The following is a 26,970-nucleotide window of genomic DNA, read 5'->3' as shown; positions in this document are numbered from 1 at the left end:
TCCTAACATCTCAGTGCTGTGGATGTTGACTCTGAGGCAAGGGGGTGCGCAGGCAGGTGAATGGGGTTGGGGCGGGGGCGCTCTCGGAGGCATGATGGGCAACGTTGGGGAACTGGGCTCTGAGACGTTGAAGTCCTGTCTTACGATCATGAGGTGGTTTTAGTTCTACAGATTGATTTGGGGGAGAGGGATCAGTGTAGAAAAGAGATGCTCTTTGGGATGGGATGTGGATGACTATACTAGAGCTAACCCATTTCCTGCAGTCGCTTTGTCCTTCAAGTACTACGTTGCTGTGATTAACGGCTCTCCCCAGGCTGGGACAGTTCTGCACTAACCAGCCTCTGAGCAGTCTTTAGGAAGAAAACTCTGGAAAGAACAGCCACATCCTTAACCCTTTACCCTCACTACAGCAGGCACCCTTTGAGAGCCCACTTGCGGATGGGGCATGTGCCTGTAAGAAGAAGGCAAACTCTTGAACCAAGAACCCCTTGTCATACCCTATTCTTAATAGTAAAGAACTAAAACCAGAACTGTGGCTCACCTTCAAAGAGCAGGTTTTCTTTGGCAGCCAAAATCTGCACACTTGGAGCATTTTCACTGAGTTGTCAAACAGCTCGTCACCTTTAAAGAAAACAGAAAGCAAAATCAAGAGTCCTTGCATCTTTATGCTTTCTGGTCTAGATGGGGCTCTCATGTTTCCACGAAAATAAGACTTAGCCAGACACTTAACTCTAATGCGTCTTTTGGAGCAAAAATTAATATAAGACCCGGTCTTATTTTACTATAAGACTGGGTATCATATCATATCATATCACATCACAGCACATCACATAGCATAATATAATAGACATGGTCTTATATTAATTTTTGCTCCAAAGGACACATTAGAGCTGATTATCCAGCTAGGTCGTATTTTCGGGGAAACAGGGTAGTCACTCTCAGCTGGTCATGTTCAGTCTTAACCATGTTTAGAAGGGTCAGGACTCAAAAGCCTAGATTAGCTCATTAGATGGGTTTTTCCAATTCTGCTTCTGTGAGTCATGATACCATTTTACAATTTGTAATCTTTCTCTTCATGTCCCCTTTAACTCTTCTGGACTCAAACATGGCATACATGATTGCTCTTCTTTATATCTGATTATTTAGACCAGGTTTATATTATAAACGAACCTCATCCCCTTCTTTTTTGCATACATTTATTTTCTTTCCTCGGCTGTCAAAATTGGAGATGTGAGTTTTTGTTGGAAAAGTGGGCTTTTCCTCTCTTGAGCAACCACCTCTAACTTTAACAATCTTTCCCCCCACCAATATTTTAATGAAAATTTTGAAACATGCAGAAAGGTTGAAAGAGTTCTAGAGTGAGCACTATGCACCCAACACCTAGATCCTACTATGAATAGTTTGCTATATTTGTTTTATCACATATCCCTGTATCCATCTTATTTTTCAATGCATTTCAAAATAAGTTACAGTATCGGTATATTACACCCCAGTCACTTCAGCAAGCATAATGTTTACCTAGAATTCAATATTGTTTTATGGTCCCTTCTTAGGTACAATTTTATACACTATTTAATTTTTAATTAAGAGTAGTGATCTTAATTTTTTTTTTAAGAGTAGTGATCCTTGAGTGCTTATTTTAAAATCTGATACGGGTGGTTTGTATGTTTGATGGCTTTATACTTTTCTATAGTGTTGATAAGCTAGGTCATCTTGAAGCAAAATAAATAATTCACTTATGAAGAGATAACCTTGAACTTTTAACAATGAGCGGAGGAGGATTAATTATCTTTGCCTTTGTGTATATAAAAAGGAACCCACAGCATTCAGCTCTCCTGCCATGGCCCTAGTATTATAATGTCTGTACAGGTATGATTCCAAGAAAGTCCTACACGTCCCCACCTCATCATAACTTTCTCTTTTTAAAATAGTTTTATTAAGATGTAATTCATGTACTTACAATTTACCATTTTAAAGTGTACAATTTAACGGTTTTTAGTATATTCACAGAGTTGTGCAACCAACACCACAATCAATTTTAGAACATTTTCATCATCCCAAAAAGAAATTCCATTCCTATTACTGGTCACTTCCAATTCCGTCGCCCAGCCTCTCTAGCTCTAGGCAACCACTAATCTACAATCTTTATAAGTGTAACTATTCTGTACATTACTTACAGATGGAATCATATAATATGTGGTCTTTTGTGTCTGGCTTCTTTCACTTAGCATAATGTTTTAAGGTTCCATCCATGTTGTAACATATATCAGTACTTCATTCCTTTTTATTGATAAATGACATTTCATTGTATAGATATACTACATTTGTTCATTCATCAGTTGATGGATATTTTTGTTGTTTCTAATTTTGGCTATTATGAATAATGCTTCTATGGACATTTGTCTACGAGTTTTTGTGTGGACATAGGTTTTCATTTTTCTTGAGTTTATACCTAGAAGTGGAATTGTTGGGCCATGTTTAACATTTTGAAGAACTACCAAACTCTTTTCTAGAGCAGCTGTACCATTTTACACTCCCTCCAGCAGGATATGAGAGTTCCAATTTCTCCAATCTTTGCCAACACTTGTTATTATCCATTGTTTTGATTCAGTGGGTGTAAAGTGCTACCTCATGTGAGTTTTGTGCATTTCCCTGATGGCTAATGATGTTAAGTATCTTTACATGTGTTATTGGCCATTTGTGTATCTTCTTTGGAGAAATGTCTACTTAGATTCTTTACCCACTTTAAATTTGGTTATTCATCTTTTTTATTGTTGAGTTGTAAGAGTTCTTTATATAGTCTAAATATAAGTTTCTTATCAGATCTACAATTTACAAATATTTTGTTCTATTCTGTAGGTTGTCTTTTTACTTTTTTGATGGTGTCCTTTGAAGCACAAAAGATTTTAATTTTGATGAAGTTTATTTATTTGTTTGTTTGTTATACTTGTGCTTTTGGTAGCTTATCTAAGAAGGCATTGCCTAATCCAATTATTCTGTTGTCTCTACCCTTGTATATATTTGTGAATTGCCCTAGTAGCGGGGGTGCCAATAAAATGTACGAGGTCGGACAATTAAGTTCACAAACTCATCCTAGAAAAAGTGTTACATATCTCATTGCTGAATATCATTGTGGTCACCTTCGAAGTACTCTCTTTGGGAAGCTATGCACTGAAGGTCGGTCATGAAGACTTTTTATTCTTCTGAGGGTTTTTTATTTTTAGCTCTCATATTTTGGTTTATGATCCACTTGGTGTTAATTTTTGTGTATGCTGTAAGGTAGGGATTCAACTTCTTCTTCTTTTTCTTCTTCTTCTTTTTTTTTTTTCTTGCATGTGGATGTCCACTTGTACCAGCACCATTTTTTTTTAAAGGCTATTCTTTACCCATTCATTGAATTGTATTGGCTCCCTTGTCAAAATTCAATTAACCACAAATGTAATGGTTTATTTCTGGACTCTCAATTCTATTCCACTTCTTCATGTGTCTATTCTTATGCCAGTAGCATGTCATATTTATTACTATAGCTTTGTTGTAATTTTTGAAAGTGGGAAATGTAAATCCTCAAATTTTGTTTTTCTTTTTCAAGATTGTTTTGACTATTCTGGGTCTCTTGTATTTCCATATGAATGTTAACATCGGTTTGTCAATTTTTGCAAAAAAAGGCATCTGGAATTTTCATAGGGATTGTGTTCAATCTATAGATCAATTTGGGGAGTATTGCCATTTTAACAATATTAAGTCTTCTAATCCATGAACATGGGATATTTTACCATTTATTTAGGTCTTTTAAATTTCTTTCAACACGTTTTTAAGTTTTCAGAGTAAAGCATTACTCTTCTTTTGTTAAATTTAGTCCTAAATATTTTGTTCGTTTTGATACAATTGTGAATGAAATTGTTTTCTTAATTTTATTTTTGGATTTATCATTGCTAGCGTATAAAAATACAGTTGATTTTTTTATATTGATCCACCTTGAACTCATTCTAATAATTTTTTAGTGAATTCCTTAGGATTTTCTATATGCAAAAATCACATCATGTGCAAATTGAGATAGTTTTACTTCTTTATTTTTAATATGTATGCTTTTTATTTCTTTTTCTCGCTTAACTCTTTTCATTCCCCCTTTAGGAGGAGCCTGGCATGCCCCATGAATCGGCCGAGGATTTGTTTCATTTTAATGTTGGGGGCTGGCATTTCTCAGTTCCCAGAAGCAAACTCGCTCAGTTCCCAGACTCCCTGTTGTGGAAAGAGGCTTCAGCCTTGACCTCTTCAGAAAGCCAGAGGCTATTCATCGACAGAGATGGTTTCACATTTAGGCACGTGCACTATTACCTCTACACCTCCAAACTCTCCTTCTCCAGTTGTGCAGAGTTGAACTTGCTCTATGAACAAGCACTGGGTTTGCAGCTGATGCCTTTGCTGCAGGTAAGATACTCTTGTCTTCCCGGAATGGTGATCAGTAAACACAGGCTTTACATCACTCAGTGTTCTGTCCTTTTATATGTTGGTTGCTGAGATGACCCTCTTAATAGGGAAGTGTGATTAGTGAGTTAAAGTAATAAACAATACACTGGGAATGCATGTTCTGAATAAAGGATTTCATTCCTGACTATGCCCAATTTACATCAGCAGCCACTAGGAACCCAGGATGGGATTTACCACCCCCTGAGAGGGTGTCCTTGACTCTTGGAAATCCTATTTTAAACTACTTCTGTTTTTGTTGTTGAATTTTAGAAGGTGAAAACTTTAGGTATAATGTTTGTTATACACGCTGTGTTCTGAGATTTAAAATCTAAAAGATTCATCAAGAATATTACTTCTCACTATGCCTGTTAGGTCTACAACCTTCAGTTACAGCAAAGCAAAACATTCTTCAAACTGCAGAATCTTTCCTTTGTCTTCACTTCTCTGCTTTCCAAGACTTCCTGTTTTCTCGTTTTTAAGAGCTTTAAATACCTTTGCTTATATACCATTAAAGCATCACCAAAGAATGTTACTTTCTTTCCCAATTTTTCTCCAAACTACAGAAATCATTTCTATGGCTTAAGTAGCTTATTCTTAGTTTTTGAAAATGATTTTTTTTTAAGCTGGAAAAACTAAATATTATGATTGGAAAGGACCATTGGCCATGCTCCATATTAATCCCACTCTCTGAGCCAGGTATTGTTTACTCCATCACCCCAAGCACTGACCCAACAAGCCATGGTGCAGCTCAGTGCCCTACCGACTGTGCCGCCCCAACACCTCTTTGAAAACACCTGATCATACATGTCTGTGTCATATAGGAGTAAGAACATTTCAGAATGCATGTTTTTATGGACCCTCCTGGCTAAATAATTCAATGTTTTCGCTTAAAAGTGAATATATATTTGGAAATCAAAACTCTTAATATATTCCAGTGCAAATTATTGTAGTAGTCTTTTCTTTTTCTTTTTTCTTTTTATTTTTATTTTTACTACCCACCTGAAGTAAAAATTTTTTCAACTACCCCAGGAACAGAGTACTAGAATTGCTTGCAAGTGATTTCAATATTACATATATGGCCTGGCATGTCAGCATTGCTGATGACTGTATACCACGGCACCATTTTGTGGGGAAAAGGAGAGAATCACTTGTTCATTGCAGAAAATCAAAGAGACAAAGGTAATTTTTTTAAAAAACCATTAAAAAAACACACAAACCGATTATACAAACAGTTATCAAGCTGTCCTCACTTCCCCAAAATTGAAACAAAATACAACTGTGAAGCAGCTTCTAAATGGGAGTAACCACTCAGAGGCCAATCAGTTGGCCCAGTTCCAAAGTTGCAAGTTGTCTGAGTGGTAGAAGTATTTGAAGAATCATAAAGATCTGCCTTCCTAAAACAGACTGTAAAACAAGTACTTATGTTTTGGAAATGGTGTTTTCAAAGAAATAAACATTTAGGCTGGCACAACCGAAGTAGTATTTATTCATTGAAGCAGAATGTAAATACAGCTGGAGAATGAACAGCTGTCTCAAGCAAATCAGCAGCTTCGTATGTTTCCATCATTTTCCCCCCTTCTAAGGCCTGTCCAGGTACTCAAGTACCTGCCTAAATATACACACTTTGCTTGGAGAAAATGGAGTTTGCCAATTCTTAGTTTAAAGACTTCTCAAGCAGCCCATCATAATACATTCAGCCAGTATTTATTGAAAACATTCTGGGTACCAGGCATTATTCCTATAAATTTTAAGGGGAAAGGGGGATGATCCAATAAAAATATAATGTGAGCCACATACGTAATTTTAAATTTTCTAGTAGCCACATTTTAAAAAATTACAAAGGTTACATTGATTTTAATAATATATTTTATTTAACCCAATATATTTAAAATACTATCATTTCAATATCTAATCAATATTTTTAATTGATATCATTTTACATTCTTTTCCTGTACTAAATCTTCAAATCTGATGTGTGTTTTACACTTATAGCACATTTCAGTTTTCAACCATCACATTTCAAGTACTCAATAGCCTCTTGTGGCTAATGGCTACCATATTAGACGGCGCATATCTAAACTGCTCTATCTAAACTGTTAGGACTCCTTACTGGAGAGTCCTTCAGACTTAGCCCCTAACAATAAAAAATGAGACTTTACCTCCCACTAACTGTAGTTTCTATGCACTCAACAGATGGTATACCCTACTCAGGATTATTAGTAACATAGTAAGCCTTATTAGAAAGCCAAGTAGAAGGAACCAACAAGTACAATGAGATGGGAGGCTTCTGGAGGTCAGGCAACTGGGTTCACACTGTTGCCCTACTCTCCACCCCTCCTTATCCCCCCACATCCCTACCCTTTATCTCTCCTGCCCCCCACTCTACTTGTCCATCCCACCTCCCCCCAGCGTGTAGCTTTGGCCTCCAAAGGACATACTCCATACCTATTATTGTCTTGATTCTAAATGTAACGTTTATTGTGAATTGAGCACCAATGAGAGGCTAGGCACTGGAGATCTAGGAATGAGCCAGATAGCCACGTAATGTCAGGTAGAGGTAAGTGCTATGAAAAACGGAGCAATACTTCATTTGTAATAGTGAAAGAGGAGGGCATTTCTGTATTCTAGGACTTCTTGGGGTTTCAGAATGTGTTTATGGAATTTTCTTTTTGTGAGTGTAGTTTTTATTTATTCTATCAGTCACCACCCTTGTAGTACTGGAATTTACTTGAAAGAATAAAACATTTACATCTGTTTTTTTTAATGTACAGATGTGTAGTAATATGTATAGTAAATATGTGATAAGGAGATAGCAAGTGACTGAAGCCGTGTAAGCTACTCCTTTAGAAAGAGTGGTCAGGGCAGGCCTCACTGGCAAGGCAACATTTGAGCAGAAACCTGAATGTAAAAGGGACAAGTCATGTAGATGTCTGGGGAAAGAGCTTCCAGACATAAGTAACAGCAAACATAAATGCCTTGAGTTAGAGTGGCTTGGAAGAAGCACACTCGGAAGCCATTGTCAGGTGCAATGAGAGGTAGGGAGATGGCAAAGGTAGATAACGAGGTCGGAGGAAACCAGGGCCAGATGTTGCAGAGTCTTATAGGCCCGCCACACTGAAGACACAGGATTTATTCTAAGTGTCACAGGTAGCTTTTGGAGGTGTCTGAAGAAAGAAGTAAACTGATCAAATTTGAGTTTTAAAAAGATCACTGGACCTTAAGTTAAACAATGGTTTCTCAGGTACAACAACAAAAACACAAGCAACCGAAGAAAAAATATATAAATTAGACTTCACCAAAACTAAAAACTATTATTGTTCATCAAGAAAGTGAAAAGACAACCCACAGAATAGAACAAAATATTTGCAAATGACATAATCTGATAAAGGACTTATATCCAGAATATGTAAAGAACTCTTACAACTAAACAAAAAGATAAGCAAATTTAAAAATGAGCAAAGGGAGGAGATCCAAGATGGTGGAGTAGATAAACACCGTGCTTGCTTCCTTTCATGAACACATTAAAATCACATCTAAATTACAGAACAATCAACCTGGAGAACCATGTGAAGTCTGGCTGAACAGACGTTTTATAACTAAGGATATAAAGTGGAAGCCATGTGGAGACTGGTAGGAGGGGCAGAAATTCGAACTAGGCTGGTCCCAAACCTCCATGGGGCAGTTGAAAATAGGGAGGGATACCTCGGCCGCTGAGGTTCCCCACGGAGGAGCAAAGGACCCCAGCCACTCTCCAGGCTCCCCAGAAGAGCCCCCATATGGCTGTGAAAACCTGCCATCTGGGTGGGAACGAGGGCTGCAGGAAACCCAGACGTCCTCTTAAATGACCCACGCACAGACTCACTCGCTCACAGGCACTCACCTTGGGGTCCAGCAGAGGCACGGTGACTCGGGGGCCGTCAGAGGCATATGGGGAGCAGACTGACGTGTGTGGCTTCGAGGCCAGGGCTGGAGGACAGTTGCCATTTTCCATTTGGTGTTCTTCTCCCATGCAGCCAGGCAGGCAGCTGCCATCTTTAATGTGTTAAACCCTCCCCCTCAACTTACAGCCAAATCTGAATCTGATTGGTCTGATGAGCTCTGCTGCTTCATCCTGCTAACTCACTGGAACCCTGCACCACCCAAATCCCCCCAATGCCCGAGGCTCTTTCTCGGGGAGCAGCAAAAATGAGGAAACAAATGAGTCCCAAATAAAAGAACAGGAAAAAACTCCAGAAGAAGAACTAAATGAATGGAAGCAAGAGTTCAAAACAATGGTTATAAGGATGTTCAAGGAACTCAGTGAGAACTTCAACAAAGAGATAGGAAGCATAAAAAAAGGACATAGAAACCATAAAAAAGAACCAGTCAGAAGTGAAGAATACAGTAACTGAAATGAAGAATGCATTAGAAGGAATCACCAGCAGCCTAGAGGAAGCAGAGGATCAAATCAACAATTTGGAAGACAGGGTAGCAGAAAACACCCAAATGGAACAGCAAAAAGAAAAAAGAATTTTAAAAAATGAGCAGAGGAGTTGATCAGACATTTCTCCAAAGAAGATCCACAAATGGGCACTAAGCACATGAAAAGATGCTCAACATCATTAGCCAGCAACGAAATGCAAATCAAAGCCACAATGAGATACAACTTCACAGCCTTCAGGATACCTATCATCAAAAAGGCAGGTGTTGGCAAGGCTGTGGAGAAACTGGAACCCTCATACACTGCTGATGGGAAAGTAAATTTGTATGGCCGCTTTGAGAGACAGTCTGGAAGTTCCTCAGAAAGTTAAACATGGAGTTACCATATGACCTAGCAGTGCTACTCTTAGATATATACAAAGAGAAATTAAAACCTATGTCCACAAAAATACTTGCAGACAAATGTCCATAGCAGCATTATTCAGAATAGCCCCAAAGTGGAAACAACCCTATGTTCATCAGTTGATGAATACAATGTGTATCCATACAATGGAATACTATTTGTCAATAAAAAGGAATGAAGTACTGATACATGTAACAAGGATGAACTTTGAAATATTATATTAAGTGAAAGAATCCAGACACAACGGACCATTTATTATATGATTCTATTTATTAAAATGTGCAGAATAGGCAAAGGTATAGGGACAGAAAATAGATTAGTGGTTGCCTAGGGCTGCGGTACAGGGTGGGGAGGGTAGGGTGAGCAGGAATGGGTAGTGACTCTTAATGGGCGCAGGGTTTCTTTTTAGGGTATTGAATAAGATTGTGGTGATGGTTGTACAACTCTGTGAACATATGAAAAACTATTGAACTGTACAATTTAAATGTTAATTTTATCATTTATATATAATGTGTAATTTATTCACATTAGCTGGGAGTCAGCAAACTATAGCCTCATGGACCAAATCCAGGTCACTATCTTTTTTGTATAGCCTGTGAGCTAAGAATGGTTTTTACATTTTTAGGTGGTTAAAATACATATATGGTGGCACATAAAATTTATATGAAATACAAATGTCAATTAACAAAGTTTTGTTGGAACACAGCTATGATCATTGGTTTATATACTGTTTTGAGCATACTACTCCTCAGTGGATTTCCAGAGGGCAAGTAAAAGGGAATTGACAGTCTGCCATGAAACCTCAAACTCTTGTGAGTGACCCTGAAGGGAAACTTAACACTCTGAAGTAGCAGCCAAGACTCCCAACCAGGCTGACAGCGTGTGAGAGGCCTGGAGCAGTTACATTTAGGCAAAGGGGCTTTCCCAAATTACACAGAAAGTTCTAGGAAGCACTGTGATGTTAAGGTACGGACGTGTAACGACTACTTTGAATTTCCCCTGTGAACAAGATACGACATTCCTATGCACCCAGGATTTACATACCAGATTTGATGACTCCCAAATATATCTCTCCACCTGACTGCTCCTATGAATTTCAGACCTATACACCCAGCTGCCTCCTTACCACTTGGATGTTTAATAAGCACACTTTTCTTACCTCTCAAATGGGGAACAAAGACAGAAGGTGACCCTCTCTGGCTGGGGGAGGCTCTAGGCTCTTTAGGCAGAGAAGGGAAGAGAGAAGTACTCTGGGCAGAGCGAACAGCATACATAAAGTAGAGGAGGCATCATAGAACATGGGAGTCTTTGGAATTTTATGGAGTTTAATGTCACTGATCATGGGGTGGGAATGAAAGAATTGTGGAAGATGAAGCTGGAAAGGTAGTTTGGGACCTGACCACTAAGAGAAAAGAAATTTACATTTATATTATTTCCTTTAATCTCTACAACAATACCTTCCAGATTTCACTATTTCCACTTTGCCTGTAAGGAGCCTGAGGCTTGGAGAGGTTAAGAAACAAGTGGGAAGCAGCTGGTTAAGAGCAGTGGTTAAGAACATGGGCTTTGGAGTCCTAGGTTCCATTCCTAGCCTCTCCACTTACTTGGGGCACCGAATGCTGTTTCTCTTCCTGGGCCTTGTTTCCCATTTACTGAAAGGGACTGATAACACCAGAGCCTACTTTGTGGGTCAGGGGACGTTATGCGGATTCAGTTTAAAAGTGCCTGGGCAATAAATGTTAGCTCTTAAGTGACAGTCAAGACTCAAAGCCCAGTCTGTCTGAGTTCAAGGCCCTCGTGCTTTGCTTTTTGTGTATATCCTGCTGCCTCCATTGACTGTGAAGGACCTTCTGTAAAATGCTAAGGAGACTTTGGACTTGATCCCATAGACAATGGGGAGCACTGGAGTTTTTAAAGATGGGGAGTGGTTTGGACTCACTTGTACGTGTGGAGAGGGCCTGGGGACAAGGGAGGCTCTGGGAAGGGAAAGGAGAGAATGAGTGGAGCTGAGAACAGGAGATGGAGTCATAGGTCTTGTTGGCTGAATGTGTGGAGATGCTCTGACTTATCAGTCGAGTCAGTTCCTGTTTCCAATCCTTCAGTGGCTTATCTTAACTAGGGGATAAATCAAACTCCTCAGCCCAGTTTGCAGAACCCTTCACTCTCTGGCTCTTGTTGACTGCTCTAGACTCAGTTCCCTCACTCCCTCAACCTCCATACACCTGAAGGCCACATTCAAGGCACAGAGATAGGCCAGTAACTCAGGACATATCTCTGCCTACTGGACCACCCCCCTTCCTGTCCTGTGCCTCCCGTGCGTTGTCACTGTTTTCATTGCTTTGTCCCACTTATCAGCACAAATATTGCCAGGATATTATACCTATCTTTTTTATGATTATTTTAATAGTTTTTAATGAAAGCTGTGTGTAAAATTACTTTATTCCTACATCTTCTCAAATGTTTCTTCCTTATATTTGCCCTTTTCCTTTCCTACTTGGTAAGATTTGGCTTTACGTTCAAGGATCTTTTTGCAGTCTTTGTCCGGCTTTAGTCTAGTGATAACCTTACCTTATGGGGTGAACGTGCCATTAGCCTTCTCCCACCACACTCGCTCAACGTAGATGACGTATTTCTTCCTGTAAACCTGAACTACTTTGCCAGTTTGCTGCCCTTCGTAGTGTTCTGAACACCTGAACACCATCATCCTTTAGGATGGGCATGGGTCGAATATTGTACTTCTGTCTCAGCTCTTCAAAAAGAAACAACATAATCTTCCTGCGAACGTGGGACGGTGCTTTAAAATGCCTTTTACGGTTCTTGCTCCAGTCAGAAGGCACAAAGGGGTTGAACTTCATTTTGGCTGCTGGCACTTAAGCAATGGCCACAGATCAGCATCTTATCCTTCACCTTAACTCAATAATCCTGCCATCCACTGATGCAGAATCTGTTTCAGCCTCTCAGTCACCTCATTTGTATTCCTCTTTGCCCGAGGCCAACTACCCCCTCATACAAAAACCCATCTCTCACAGATTTCCCTCATCTGGATATCTGACATCTTGACATAGAAGCTAAAGTGGTGTGCAATCCTGAGCAAACAGGGAAGAGAAGGCTTGGATCCCCTTCTAATGCTGTGGAAAGAAATCCCAGGATTCCTGGAGGTCCTGAAACTTCATGACCCTGCTGGCTCTTATCTCTGTATATATGAATTGTTGGCTTTAATGTCTTTTCTCAGCTTTTCATGTCTTTTCCGAAGCTGAAATCTCCTTCAGTTCAAGGCACGGGGTCAGACTGTTGCCCTGGTGATGATACACAAACATTTCTCAAGTGAATGACAGAATCTCTTCTGCTGTTTCACACACTCACTGTTTTTCCCCATTGCTCAATACCCCAAGGAAAGCAAGCCCCCATACCCCACCATTGTGCAGTCTTTCCACAAGTCCACCAACTGCCCAAAGTGGGGAAGATTCTGATGATGGTTCCCTCCTTTGGCAGAACTTAAGCAGTCCTGTGGGTGCAGTTTATAGCCATGGCCACCAGAGAGCTCTTCTCAAAGCTTGGGATTCCCATGAGCAGCCCCTGGGTGGCTAGGAATTAGAAGCAGATTCGTTTATTAGTTTGATACTGAATCTGAGGTATTCTGTCCATCATGAGGCTGTTAGAGAAAAAAATTTGGTCATGTGTTGCCTTTACAGGATGACTTTTCCAGCTATCTCTAAAAATTTCTTAGGAAAATTCAGTTTTCTTCTAAGGTAGGGACAGAAAACATGGGCTTGGTGTTATGTTAATCTGCCCCCTGGGCAGGACCTTTGCGGGAGAATGGGTCCCTCAGTGCAGACAGCATGAAGACATCCGCCCACCCTGTGTTCCGGGCTTCGGCCCTACCTACCTGGGATGCTCCACTCCAGCCTCGCCCACAGGGAAGCGCTGGACTTGAAAGACTGCTTGTGCAAATCACAGATCCTTTGACCACAACCGCCTCATCAGCAACATGGGAATGCAAACACTCATCATGTCTATCTGCCAGAGCTGTGTCAGGGTAAATGAGCGAACGAGTGAAAGCCCTTTGAAAAGTGTGGTACCCTATGTCACCTCCATTCCCTGCTTAGACCATGTTCCAAGGTTAGGATGAGCACAAACAACCAGCCAGCCACAACAATTATAACAAGTCAAAAAAGATTTTTGAACTCTTGATGGGAAATGATAGTCAAAACTCTCAAGTTTTTCATAGTTAAATATAAGTTACTCTTAAGATTGTGTAAGATAAATTTCTATTAATCAACATAAAATTATAACCCCTAAAAATGTTTCAGATGTCAGAAGAGAAACAGTCATTGAGATTTTGAATATCAGCATCTCATATTATAGACCTAAGTTTTACATTTTTGTGTGATTGATTCAATTTATTTCAAAACACTTTACCAAAGTAAGTCACATAGTATTTTTCCTGGTATTTCACCCTCGAATTGGTAGTTACTTAGTTTAGGATTTTCAAAACAGTAATCTTCTTTATCTGACAGACTCTAGATAACCTGAAGGAAGGGAAGCACCATCTACGTGTGCGGCCTGCAGACATACCTGTTGCTGAGAGAGCGTCTCTGAACTACTGGCGAACATGGAAATGTATCAGCAAACCCTCAGAATTTCCTATAAAAAGCCCAGCCTTCACAGGTATAATCACAGGCTGACCCTTCCTGAAACCCACACCTGCTTCCCTTCTCCTCATCCTAACAGGAGTGGCTTCCTTCCTGATTTCTGAGCTAGTTCTGGAAGATTTCTCTACCTCACTGTCATCTCTGTTCATCTTATACTCTGCCACATGCCCTCTTCATGCTTCTTACCCACTGGAATCAAACATCTTCCTCCATGTTCATTCCTTTGTGTATTTTTTTCACTTGGGCAAGGCTGGCCTACCTTCTACCTCTCTGAGTAGTCAGGGAACTCCACCATCTTTTCAAATCACCTCTAACCACCACACAAGGAATGTTCCCAAACGATCACTGTCTAATGGGTGACTTGCAGCATAGATTGGCTTCTCTGGGACACTAGAACATCCATTCACGATGGATGGGTGTTGGGCCTCCAAAAGAGTCAAAGGATCTATTTTGCCTCTAGGTCACAGTGGTTGGTTTGATCAATTAGAAAGAACCAAATAGGTAACCAATGTGAATTTAATGACTTTGGGTACATAAGCCAAAATTTCATAACATGTCACACTGCCCTTCACTAGAAAAAACAGATTTCCATGCCCGGCTCCCCACCACACTCCTGCCATACCTTAGGGTTACCTCTAAAAAGAGAGAGGAAGGAGGCACCTGGCAGGGCCCATCTCCAGGGTGAATCTTTCCAGCTTTGTCTGGGGCCCCTGGGTCAGTGAGAGCCATGGTGGCCTCTAAGAACCCTGGCCTCTAGGAGGTGGTAACACCCCTCTGCACATTCTCCTCCAGGCCTACATGATAAGGCCCCTTTGGGGCTCATGGACACACCACTGTTAGACACGGAAGAGGAAGTGCACTACTGCTTCCTGCCCCTAGACCTAGTGGCCAAGTATCCAAGCCTGGTGACTGAAGACAACCTGCTGTGGCTGGCTGAGACTGTGGCTCTGATTGAATGCGAGTGCAGCGAGTTCCGCTTCATTGGTGATTGTTCTATCCTGGGGTGTGGAGGACAGGGGTGGGAGGAGGGGGGCAGGCGACAGGACCCATCCACCCCTCCCCATCCATACTCCCCGAGGCCCCGGTTGGTGCTTAGGGCTTCAGGGGCTTCCCTGGGCATAGGTGGTGGAGGCATGACAGAGCCTTCCCAGATGCAGGCAGAGTTCCAGCATTAGACTCCACTAGCTTCAGGGCTGTGTTATTCCTTGTTCACTTTGGGGTGCCCTGGGTATAAAGACAGCACTGGAAACTACCTGCAGTGGTGTCAGAGGCCACGGAGAGTTGGTATGAAGGGCAAGGCTCTGAGCTGGACTCCAAGGTCAGCTACTCTTCTAGTTCTGCCCTTATGTATCTAATTCAGCTCCAGGCCTCAGTTCCTCTCACCCTAAATAGGAAATAGGGTTGTTTCAAAGGATGGTCCCCACCTGCTTTCACTTCCGCTAAACTCAGAATACAAGGAAAGGAGGGGAGATGGTGAAAGGTTCCCCAGAATCATTGTAGAATTGTCCACTTCAGCCAGTGGCCTAAGGAGGGATGAGCTCTTCAGTCTTGGACAGAAGAGAGCCTTCCTTCGGCCACCTGTCCCAGGACAAGCTCTGGTCGGGTGTGAACTGAGTGACCTCTCTGATTCTAAGATACTACTGCTTCCTGGATGAAGAGGGCAGGAAACACCCAAGTTGTACTAGGGGTCCAACTCTCTGGAACCCCAGCCATTCATGTTCATGGTTACCTGGAAAGTTGTCTGTGATGTGCTTCTGAATCTCCCAGTTGATTCACACAGGACATTAGCGTTGGCTCCATCTCTGCCTCCCTCCTTGCCATCCAGGCAGGGACAAACTGCAAGTGTCACCTGCCAGCCAGGCTCGGCTGGGCCCTTCTTCTCTAAGCGGCAAGACAACTCCCTCTTTTGGAATGGCCTGCTTTGGGTCAAGACTCGTAGGGTAAGTCCCAGGGCCAGTGTGCTCACCAGCTGGGCCTGGCGTGGGAGCCCCAGGCCAGGCCATGGGAGGCCACACCCATGGACTCAAACACAGGAAAACAAAGTAATCTGGGGTCTGTCACCTTGAAAACTACAGATTGAAAGCTAATCTAACCAGGTATGTTTAGAAATTGTTTCAGAACAAGGAGAGCCTAGGATAGGTTGCAGCACCAAAAATGTGCCAAAGCCTAGACCTAAATTAGAAATAACCTCATTAACTCATTTTGTTTTCCTTTGCTTTTTAAGTGAATTTTCTTCGCTCACAGAAGATTATACTACCAGATAATTTCTCCAACATAGATGCGTTAGAAGCAGAAGTGGAAGTTCTGGAAATCCCCGAGCTCACGGAAGCTGTAAGACTGTACCGGCTGAACATGGGTATGTCACCAGGGGAAACTTGCCGTCCCCTTGACATTGTGGGCCAGTCAGGCTAGAGCTGGAAAAGCCAAGAACAAGCATCTCCCCTCCCACAACTACTTTGGGCTTTGGGAAGTGGTGAGAGAAGCGGGTGTTTGAGCTGTCTTAGAAACCAGACGAGGAATCTCAGCCTGAAATCCTCTGTGACCTCTGTCTGTTCAGCCTCCCCACTGAGAGTGGGTAGCTCATAGGTAGCCCAGCCCCACCTAGGTGAGGAAACCAGGCTAGAATGTCCTCGGGAGGGAGGCTGAGCCTGACGGCAGACTTCCCAGGGGCAGGCGAGGTCTGCTTGTGGAAGTGGTGAACAACTGGGAACTTCCTGCCACTCCCGTCCTTCTTTTCCAGGCACAGCTGGAAGGTGTGGGAAATGCTTGGGCAAATTCCCCACTAGTGCTTCCGTTTTCCCACCCACCACCAAATTCCCTTGTGCCCTACCTCAAAACCCCTGGCTGCTGTGTCTGTTTCTGTCGACGCCTGACACTTCCTTACTCTGGTCTAGTCCAGGCCTTCATGCTCCCGACCCTACTTCATTCCAGCTCGCTTCCCCCTTCACATTTTTCATTTGCTTTTCATCACCCTGTTTCCCAAATCCTACACATCCATGGAAGCTAGCGTGCCTATTGCAGGGAGCTAGCTACCTCAGTGTGGCCTCAGCTGGCATTCTGAGAATGTATAGCACGGAAAACATCTAGTATGGTTCGCACATCACTAGACATTTATCCGTGGGAATAGGCCTTTCCCTGTCTTCAGGCCCAGCTCTGCTAGCCAACTCCCTAGGCAAATGGAGTCCCGTCCTATTCGGGGGTAGTTGCATTCCGCAGCAGGAGCCTGTCCCAGGTTCTTACAATACACTTGTAACTTCAAACCCCTCCCTCAAGGGCTTCTGTTCCTCAGAGAACAGGTTCTGTTCCACAGGTCACTGAGAGATGGGTGGAGTGATGCCGGCTCCACAAGAGCTGTGTGAAAATGGAAGGGCAATGAGTTTGTACGCAGGCTCAGTACGCCATGCAGCAGCCTGCTCCCCTTGCCCTCCTCACACACACACACTGAGCATGGGTTTTGCCTTTTATAAAGCACCATACCTAAGGGAAAGAGCTCCGGTAGCCTTGGAGATGGACAGAGCTGCCCTCAAATCCCAGCTCTGCCCCTGCCTCGATTTGCAGTTTGGGGCAAGGTACTTAATTAGCCTCTCAGGAGCTCCCTCACCTGTGGCACTACCCCTCTTGGAGTGTTGCTCTGAGGGTTGGAGATAATCCATGAAAGTTGCCCATTGTTGTCACTGTAGACTGTGCATTGTGCCCACTACAGGAGAACAAGGGCCCACCCACGAGCCAGCAACTCACATACCCCACCTGGGGAAAACTGCCCAGGAGTGATAGGAGCTGGGAGTCCAGGAAGCCGTAACGCACTCCAGCTTCTGTGTATGGTTGCTGAACTTTACCCACGAGTAGTTAAAGCAGAGCCTGGAACGAAGGGAGATTCCCCAGAGGTTGGCTCAGATGGCCGCTGCACTGAAATTTCTGAACTTCAAATGTTAGTGATCCAGCAAAATTGCCCTTCCCTCCTTCCCACCTCCCAACAAATAGTTTGGACCTCTCAACCTGACTGAGAATATGAGAAAAATTATACTGATTTTGAGAAGATCCGGATTTGGGCTGTGCAACGCCCTAAGCGCTCTCTAAGCCTCTTTAGTACTAATTCAAGGCAGCAGTAGAACGAGACCCAAAGCTTCCAATACAGTTATGATCCCAAGGGGTCTAGGAGTCACCCCTTTCTCCTGGCACAGGTGGCTGTTCCCGGACCTCCTGTCCCCCCCCAAGCCTGGGGAAGGGGGGCCGCACAGCAGGCCTGGAGTCTATGAAGCCACTGTACACGATGGCCCTGGGTCTGCTCGTCAAGTACCCCGACTCCGCGCTGGGACAGCTCCGCATTGAGAGCACGCTGGACGGAAGTAGACTGTACATCACAGGGAATGGGGTTCTCTTCCAGCACGTCAAGTAAGGCTCTCTACAGGGAACAGTTCAGTCCCACTCAGGCTGGGCTTCACCTTTCTCTAGGAACCAACCTGGTACCCTGCCCATCAGCCAGAGGGAAGGAGCGGCCTTGGGGGCAAACCTATAATTTTAGCCACTTCCACCACCACCACCAAACCTCAGCCTCAGAGGAGAGCGCTGGTGACAAGATGCAATGGTTCCCAAGCTTTCATATTTCTGCTCTCTGCAAACCGTTGCTCTGGTTCTAGCGCTGTGCTAGGTCTGAGGTGCCCAGACTACAGTCACACCCCTCAAGGTGCTGTGCTACCCCTCCCCCCATGCAGACCCTCCTCCAAAGGTCCTCCCCCCACCCTTGGGAGGCTCACTGGACACCTAGAGGAGCCAGAGCCAGTGGTGAGTCCCCCAGAAGTAAGGCAAGGCAGGCTTCCCAGAGGAGGTGATACCTGGCCTTTGCCTTGAAGGGCGAGTTCAGAATGTCCCGATTAGTGCAAGGACATTACAGAAGGGGTAACAGGTTCACAGTGGACAGCTCTCAGGGTCACAAAATACATTAGTACCCAAATTAAAGATAGAAGTGGGTTTTCTTGAGTCGCTGGGGAGGGGGTCAGCCAACCCTGAACCCTATCTTACCTCAATATTGTTGTTTTGGACCTTTGTGGCCCGCCCCGGATGTCACAGAGGGCACAAATAAGTGCCTTTGGAGGCAGGGGGTTGATATTAAGACTTTCTTGGGCAGGCAGAGTGTTAGTAATCTCCCAAGGCCTTGGCAGCCTGCCACATAGTGGCTGAGATGTCGTGGGCAGATACTCACAGGGGCAGGAAAGATGTGGCTGGGCCCTGGCCTGCCTTCTGGAACCTGAGACAGGACCTGGAGGCTTGCAATTTGTCAATTTAAAGGACTTTGCTAAAATAGGTCAAGCTCAGCTGCAAAAGGGTGAGCCTGTGTGTTCAAGCTTACCCTCCTACCAGATATGACCAGGTTTCCAGTCAAATCACGGAAATGATGTTAATAAGAAGTTTGAGCCAGGGCTGGGGCAAGACGCTCTAGACACAGAGTTGAGAGGCTGGCCCCCTTGGGGTGCAGTGCGGAGGCTCTCTGTGACAGGCCTTTCCTCTGGCAGGAATTGGCTGGGGACTTGCCGGCTGCCCCTGACTGAGACCATTTCTGAGGTGTACGAGCTCTGTGCCTTCCTGGACAAGAGGGACATCACCTATGAGCCAATAAAGGTCGCTCTGAAGACTCATCTGGAGCCGAGGACTCTGGAACCCATGGATGTGCTCAGTAAATGAGGAAGCTTCTTATTTTGAATTTAGCATCAAGGAAGGGCCTGGAGGAGGAGAGGAAAGAGGAGGCTGGCCAGGGCCAGGAACTGTAGAGGGAAGAGGAAAGGAAAGCCAGACAGACCAACATTTGTGGGTTCTGCCTACAGGGAAACTTTCATGTTAAGTGAGCCCTCCTCACCGCAAGCCTTATGAGTAGCCTCAAACAGCACAGACGGGTCGTTACAGGCTGAACACTGCAGACCGACCCATGTGGGGGCGCACAGTCCCCAAGTCATGCCTGCTCCAGCTCTGGGTGCTGCTATGCTGTACTCACTTGGTCCTCATTGCTATCCAGGGAAGAATTTAACAGATTCTCCCTGAGTCCATTTAACAGATTCAGCAGAGGCTCAGGGAGGTAACTTGCTCAAATTATATAGTTAGGTCATAATTGAGGTGGGGTTGAAATCAGTCCAAAGCTAATATTGTTTTCACCATCTTCTTATAGCCTCTTATTAACAAAAAATTTTTCAGGTCAAGTTTATGCTGTCTCACTATCATTCTGCAACATTCAACATTTATTAAGCACCTACCATATACCAGGACTGAGTAGACACTAGGGGTACAGAAGTGAGCAAAACAAACCCAGTCCTTCTCTTCACGGAGTTCACAATCTAATATATACCTCTTATCTCTTATCTAATTATACTCTAGTTAGATACCCTTCACTCATCACAAAGCTCCTTAGAAACTGGTTCCCAAACATCACAACAAAGCCTAAGTCTATTCACCCCCAGGAAATGTCATGGGTTCATCTTCCCAGAAGAAAGCCCTATTCTCCAGACATGCCTAGAGGCTTGTTCTCTGTAGAAGAAACAGTGAATTGATGAGAGCTGGCTCTATGACATTTGCCAAAACATAAGCACAAACATACCAAGGGACTCCTAGCTCCAGTCCAAGTAGCCACATGAAAAGTTACACACCCAGGACACACCCAGCCAGAAACCAGAGGCAGCTGGCAATGTAGGAACCTCAGTCTAGCTTTCTTGAGAGAGGTGGGTCAGGGGAAGAGCAGCGGTGCCCTTGGGGTTGAGATTCCAGGAGGTTTACATTCCCCACCTCCAGAGTCACCAGCCTACCCTCCAAGCTGCCATGCCAACCCCACCTGACCACCTGGGAAACCGCACGGTGAGCTGCAGGGAAGGCCTGAGCAGCAGAGAAGGTGGAGTCAGATTTCTGCTGCTTCTGAGTAGAAGACACAGTATGACTGATGAAGATACTGAGTCTACATGCGCTACACTCTTGACCGAAACTTGCCTTCTGGCCCGGTGATGTGTTCCCTTGCATTGTTTCCTTAGGTGAGGAGTGGGCGGCAGAAATCACTGTGTATTCCCCGCAACAGATCGTCAAGGTTTATGTTGGAAGCCACTGGTATGCGACCAGCCTGCAGACCCTGCTGAAGGTACTGCTGACCCAGGCTGCCCTCCTCTCCCGTTGGCTTCTGCAGCTGAGCGGCTTTGGAACTCGTCACCTGACCCTCACATAGCCTCCAGCATCTGCTTAGAACAAGCCCCTTCCCCCTGCTCTTCTTCTAACAGCAGGCTGGGAAGGCCCTCAGGAGTTTGGGAGTAGGGAGGAGGCCACTCTGAGGGGCCTGGACGGAGCAGGTGGGAGGGTGGGGTCCCAAATATCCCTAGAGGGTGGTCTAAGGACCAGCAAAATTTGCAGAAGAGATAATGTGCTTCTCCTTCGATGTTCTGCTCCCCACCATGGCTCCCTGTGGCCAAGAAACCCCAAAGCCTCTGCTGTAGAATGGTAGGGGGAAATGAAGACTGACCCGCCCCCTTACAAAAGACCTAGACTTTTAACTAACAGACTGACAGTGTGGTGTCCAACCCTTTGCAGTATCCAGAACTGCTGTCCAACCCTAAGAGAGTGTACTGGATTACATACGGACAGACCCTGCTGATCCATGCGGATGGGCAAATGTTCCGACATGTTCTCAACTTTCTGAGACTTGGAAAATTGTTTTTACCATCCGAATTTAAGTAAGTGAGGGAAGGAAACTGTATGATGAAACCCCATCCCTCAGTGATAAAGGACACTTGAGTTTGCAGCCTTTAGGGAGGAGGGCATAGTATTTCCAACGTGTGAACTGCTGTCGAAGGCAGCAGCTCTGGAGGCCTAAGCCCCTCCTACAGTCCCACCCCTGCTGCCCAGTCCCATATCTTCCTGTCATTTGCAGGGAATGGCCCCTCTTCTGCCAGGAGGTAGAGGAATACCACATCCCATCTCTCTCCGAAGCCCTTGTCCAATGTGAGGCGTACAAGTAAGGGAACTTGGCTCCAGACACCACATTCGGGAGTTTGTCCTTTAATTTCCTCTCGGGAATTCTGTCCTAAGTTCCACCTCCCAATAGGACCTGTTCTCCTTACGGTTAAGGCGGGTGGAGGAGCCCCAGGATTGACCAGTGACCTAAGCAAAACCGTTTAAGAGCCCCTTCTCCCCCGCTGTCCAGAGTTAACTCCCAGCCAAAGGGCAAACCTGACCAACTGGTCAATGGGCTAGTGAAAGCTTCTACTCACTAACCAACCCTTCTTGGAGTGTGCAGGTCATGGACCCAGGAGAAGGAATCTGAAAATGAAGCAGCTTTTCCCATCAGGAGGCTGCATGTGGTGACAGAAGGGCGAGAGTCACTGGTGGAGTTCAGTAGAGATCCCAAAGAAGTAAGGCCCGGCCTTCTTGGGTTTGGTGCTGTCCTCAGAGGGAACCCCCCCAGGGCTCAGGGCAGGCTCTGCTGATGTGTGGGGGGGGGGCGGGGGGGAGACAGAGCTGTGTGATAGGGCAGGGCCTAGATGGCTCCTAGCACAGTAACTGGCTTCTGAACCTAGGAGGAGGCCCAGGGAAGTGTTGGCTGCTGTGGCCTGGGGCTGATAATATGTCCCTTTGGCTTGTGAGAGGTCCCTGGGCTGGCACCACCCCCACTCAGACTGAGCAAAGATCACAGGGCTGACTGTGGCGGGTGGGATCATTCTGGGTGAGCAAGTGACGTCTCAGAGGCCAGCGTTTTCGATCTGAGGGAGGAGGCTGCACTGTGGAAGCAAACATGCCCAGAGCTGCTGTGCCCTCCGTCCCTCCCTCCCCAGACCACAGCCTGCGTGCCGGTGGACCTCCAAGACTGCAATGACAGGACTCTATGGAACAAGGCCAAGGGGACCCTGGCCCGGTCCAGCCAGATGGAGGAGGCTGAGCAGTACTCCCAGCCCACCCAGATGTCGCTGTGCCAAGGTGCCAAGCGGGCAGGCAATCCCAGCACATACTCCCACTGTTCTGGCCTATGTGCCAACCCTAGACACTGGGGGGCCCACCCTGAAAGTCCCCCCAAGAAGAAGTGCACCACAGTTAACCTCACACAGAAATGTGAAACCAAAGACCCTCTTGTCACCCCCATGCAAAAACTCATCTCCCTGGTGAGGGAGTGGGACATGGTCAATTGCAAGCAGTGGGAATTCCAGCCACTGCCAGGCCCCTGGAGCAGCTCCTTGGAGGAGGCTGCCTTGCAGCTCCCCTCAGGAAGTGAGGCTGCTTCCCAGCCCAGTACCTCAGTTTCCTGGAAAGGTCATTCCACAGCCTCAGAGAAGGACCCAGGTCCACAGGCAGGAACTGGAGCTGGAGCCAAAGACAAAGGGCCAGAGCCAACATTTAAGCCATATTTCCCCATGAAAAGAGCTGTCACTCTGAAGGACTGGGCCAAGCAGAGGTCAAAGGAGAGAGGTGAGTCCCATACCATTCTCATTTACAACAGAAAAGGCAAACCTTGACTAAAACCACCGAGTGAGTGAGTGACAAAAGGGGACTAGAACCAGCACTCACCAATGCCAGCTGTGTCAAGCAGCAGACACAAATATATGAGCAACACAGTGGCATGGCTTGAGGGGCTAAGAGACCACATAAGGCATATAGGAAGGGGGTGCCTATGAAGTAATAGGAGTACAAAGGAGGCTGGGGGCTGGGGAGTCAGCAGGGAAAGGAGAGGCTTCGGGGCTTGTGGAAACAGGTCCTTGGTCTAGCTGGAGTCCAGGCTTCACATGGAGAAGTGATGGGAGATAAGAGCGAAGATAGAAATAATCAGAACAGGTCTTGCGGCTAAGTTCAGGACCCGGCACTTTGTTCTGATCACAAAGGGAGTGGACAGCCACTGAAGCATTTTAAACAAGGGAGCACGCAGTCAGGTGTGCGTTCAGAAAGCTTGCTCCAGGAGCAGAGGAAATGCAGCAGCAGGAGGGGAAGTGCTAGAAGCAGTGAGGTCATTCTAGATGGAAACAGGCCAGGCAGCTGGGGGAAGATGGGGATAAGGATTCAGCCAAAGAGGGGCAGGTTTCTGGCTTGGATGACTGCAAGGGGGTGGACAGGATGAGGAGCGGGAGAGAGGTGTGTTGTGTGGAGAGCTGCAGGGAAGTGCGCTGAGAATTGCCATAATGGGCTGTGGGCTGTTTCCTCTGCTCCATCAAAGTCCTTCCTACACTACTGTCACCTTCCCACACGACTGTCACCTTCCCTTTTGTAGCTCAAGCCTTGCTTGGAGGGGCCTTCTTGGGCCCTGCCTGTGAGCCACAAGTTGGTCTGTCAAGCATACTTCTCACAGTGGACAGACATCAAAGGCTCACCCAAAAAGCTCCTCTCATTTTATAATTTTATAAAGATTTCCAGTCCCCAGCTGAGTTATTATTGGCCCTATACCAATCTTAGCTCAACAGAGAAATTTGGAGAGTTCTTGGAGTTCTGAAATTTAGGATTTAGTTCACAGCGCAATGAAGAGAGGAGAGCCAGGACAGGCCCCTGCCAACCCAAGGTGCCACTTCCAAGAGGCTGGAGGCAGCAGCTGCTGGAAGGGTGGGGTGACTGGCTGTACTGGTCTGTCACCAGAGGTCCCCTCCCTGGCTGAGCTCTGAAATGACTTAAGGAGAACGCCCTCCCCACGTTGTTTCCACAGAAGGCCCTGCCCCTGAGCAGCCTCTGCCTGAAGCCAGTGAGGTAGACAGCACAGGGGTCATCCTCAAAGTGAGCCACCCCCCTGTGGTGGGCAGTGATGGCTCCTGCATGTTCTTTGAGGACAGCATCGTCTACACCACACAGATGGACAAACTGAGGCGCACGATGCCCACAGCCAGCCCCCACGGTGAGGCTCTGGAGCCAGGCCGGGCCCTGCATATCCTTGTGGAGATGCCCAAGCCCCATCCAGGGTCCTTCAGAGAGACAGTCTCCCTCGCTCTTACCCCAGGCTGCTTCTCAGGCCCTGGCCTTGGGTAGATGTGGCCACATCCACTCTCTCCTCCACAGAGGTGACTTTCCTGAGTTTCTCTCTATCCTGGGAAGAGATGTTTTATGCACAGAAATGTCACCGCTTCCTGACTGACATCATCTTGGATTCCATCAGGCAAAAGGACCCCAAAGCCATCACAGCCAAGGTGGTTTCCCTGGCCAACCAGCTGTGGGTATGTGACAAGCGCCAGGTCCTGTTCCTTCGCCACCTGTCCCCTTGTCCCACAGTAAGTGGTACAAGGCAAGAGGAAGCAAGCCAAGATGGTGGGTATAGGTAAAGGGAACCGGTCAGGGGCAGAAGGCTGGCAAGAAGAGGGACAGGAAGAGAGGGTAGTCTCATCTGGACCAAGCCTTGGCCAACAGGCAGCTTGGAGTGAAAGAGCCCCGATCCCTGTGGCTCCTGCAGGCCCAGGGAAGCCCCTGTGTGCACCCCACTCTGAGGGGCTAAGCAAATGTGCGTTGGGCAGCTGCCCCAGCGCTGACAGTGGGCTCTCCTGGCAGACCCTGCACATCAGTCCTAAGCAGTTTGTGGTGGATTTGCTGGCCATCACTGGCTTCAAGGATGACCGGCATACCCAGGAACGCCTGTACAGCTGGGTGGAGGTAAGGGCGACCTGCACCCCACCGGGAATGGTGACCATGTGGATTCCTCAGATGGACAGTGTATCTTGCTGCAAGAGGGCTAGGCCAGCACTGCCCAGAAGGCAGGACAGGCAGCTAGACCTTGGGTCCTTTGTCCTGGGCAGGGAGAAATGATGGCTGAAATCACCCAGTCTAGAGTAGTCAAAAAGCAGTATTCAGCCTACTTATTTTTGTAGTTTTCCTCTAATTATATTGATTTTGCCTTCATCACTAACAACCTTGGCCACGCTCAGGGGACACATCATATGAGCCCAAGACTTTGGGGTGCTGAAATCAGAGAAACTATCAGGAGTCAGACCTTTTCAACAGGTGACATCAACATCACCTGCTTAACCCTGATGTCACCACTTCTGTACATCCCTGTCATGTTTAAGCTGCTTAACACTTTTTTATAAAGAAAATGTTCAGTAAGGGCAAAGGAATGACTAGGATTTTTGGATTTTGATTCCTTAAAGTAATTTTATGGTTCAAAGTTTATATTTAACATTGTAGGTGAAAAAGATTTGGCTAATTTCTCATTAATCTGGTATTTCTGTAATCAAGTACGTTTTTATAACACCTTTCACCATAAACGCACAAGTGTCAAATTATGAGGCCTCTGGCCTAATTGATTAGAAAGGTGAAGTTATCAAAGGTGAAGTAGAAAAATAGTGGCGGGAAAACATACATTTCTGACCTGGTGGCCATTCTACTCAGTTCCCTGGAAACCACCTCTAGCCATAGCCCTTTGAACATCAAAGGTTCCCAATAACTGACCTTACCCTGCCCACACAGAGCTAGAGTAGGCGACTGGCCAGGAAATCAGGGATAAAACTAGCCTTTCCTTCCAGCTCACACTGCCTTTCGCCAGGAAATATGGCTGCTGCATGGACCTGCTCATCCAGAGGGGCCTGTCTAGGTCTGTCTCTTACTCTATCCTGGGTAGATACTTACAAGATGGCTAGGCTGTCCAAAAACACTGCCCCCCAAATCCCCAGCGGCCGAGGCTCATTTGAACCGGTGATGTCCCCAGAATGCATGTGCCCATCCAAGGGTGTGTATCAGTGTATTTTTTATTATAAACAAATAAAGAGTAAATCACAAGTCAAAGGCCTGACTCCCTGAGATGCCACAGACCTGACAACCAGTGAAATAATTTTAAACAACAAATCTAACTGAAAGTTATTCTAAAGGCATTGAGTCAATATAACCCAACTGACCCAGGTAAAAAGGTGCTGGGCCTGGGGAGCCAGGGCAGGCAAAAGTCAGGGTGCAGTAGGGGTGGGCGTGCCCCTCAGTTTGAAGAGCTTGGCTTCAAGACCAGGGGTTGGGAAGTAGCTGCTGGGAACCCTCCTGTGTTCCTCCTGAGCGGTGGGGTAGCCCGGTCACTGCCTGGAGCCACCTGGTGCCCTACAAGCCTGGAGAATAGACACACCC

At 45.6% G+C, this 26,970-nt stretch overlaps 1 protein-coding gene and 1 pseudogene across 2 annotated transcripts; one reads left to right on the top strand and one right to left on the bottom strand.

The window, feature by feature from the left end:
* Positions 1-438: 438 nt before the first annotated feature.
* Positions 439-26,635, top strand: KCTD19 (potassium channel tetramerization domain containing 19; the record flags this gene model as incomplete). The annotated part of the gene is made up of 16 exons (XM_081030924.1): positions 439-453; positions 4,132-4,428; positions 13,807-13,957; positions 14,734-14,925; positions 16,166-16,297; positions 18,123-18,333; positions 19,452-19,612; positions 20,949-21,052; positions 21,496-21,638; positions 21,836-21,919; positions 22,202-22,316; positions 22,737-23,364; positions 24,584-24,769; positions 24,931-25,085; positions 25,414-25,515; positions 26,385-26,635. 16 exons carry the CDS (start codon positions 439-441, stop codon positions 26,496-26,498), a joined length of 2,790 nt encoding a protein of 929 aa, XP_080887050.1. The 3' UTR covers positions 26,499-26,635.
* LOC308490512 (large ribosomal subunit protein uL24-like) lies at positions 11,195-12,210 on the bottom strand (annotated as a pseudogene). Its single transcript has one exon. The product of its transcript is annotated as a large ribosomal subunit protein uL24-like (transcript).
* Positions 26,636-26,970: the final 335 nt, after the last annotated feature.

Source organism: Rhinolophus hipposideros (assembly GCF_964194185.1).
Source record: "Rhinolophus hipposideros genome assembly, chromosome: 21".
NCBI classification, from domain to species: domain Eukaryota; kingdom Metazoa; phylum Chordata; class Mammalia; order Chiroptera; family Rhinolophidae; genus Rhinolophus; species Rhinolophus hipposideros.
The sequence above is the reverse complement of the archived record's forward strand: the minus strand, read 5'-3'. Positions and strand labels throughout refer to the sequence as shown.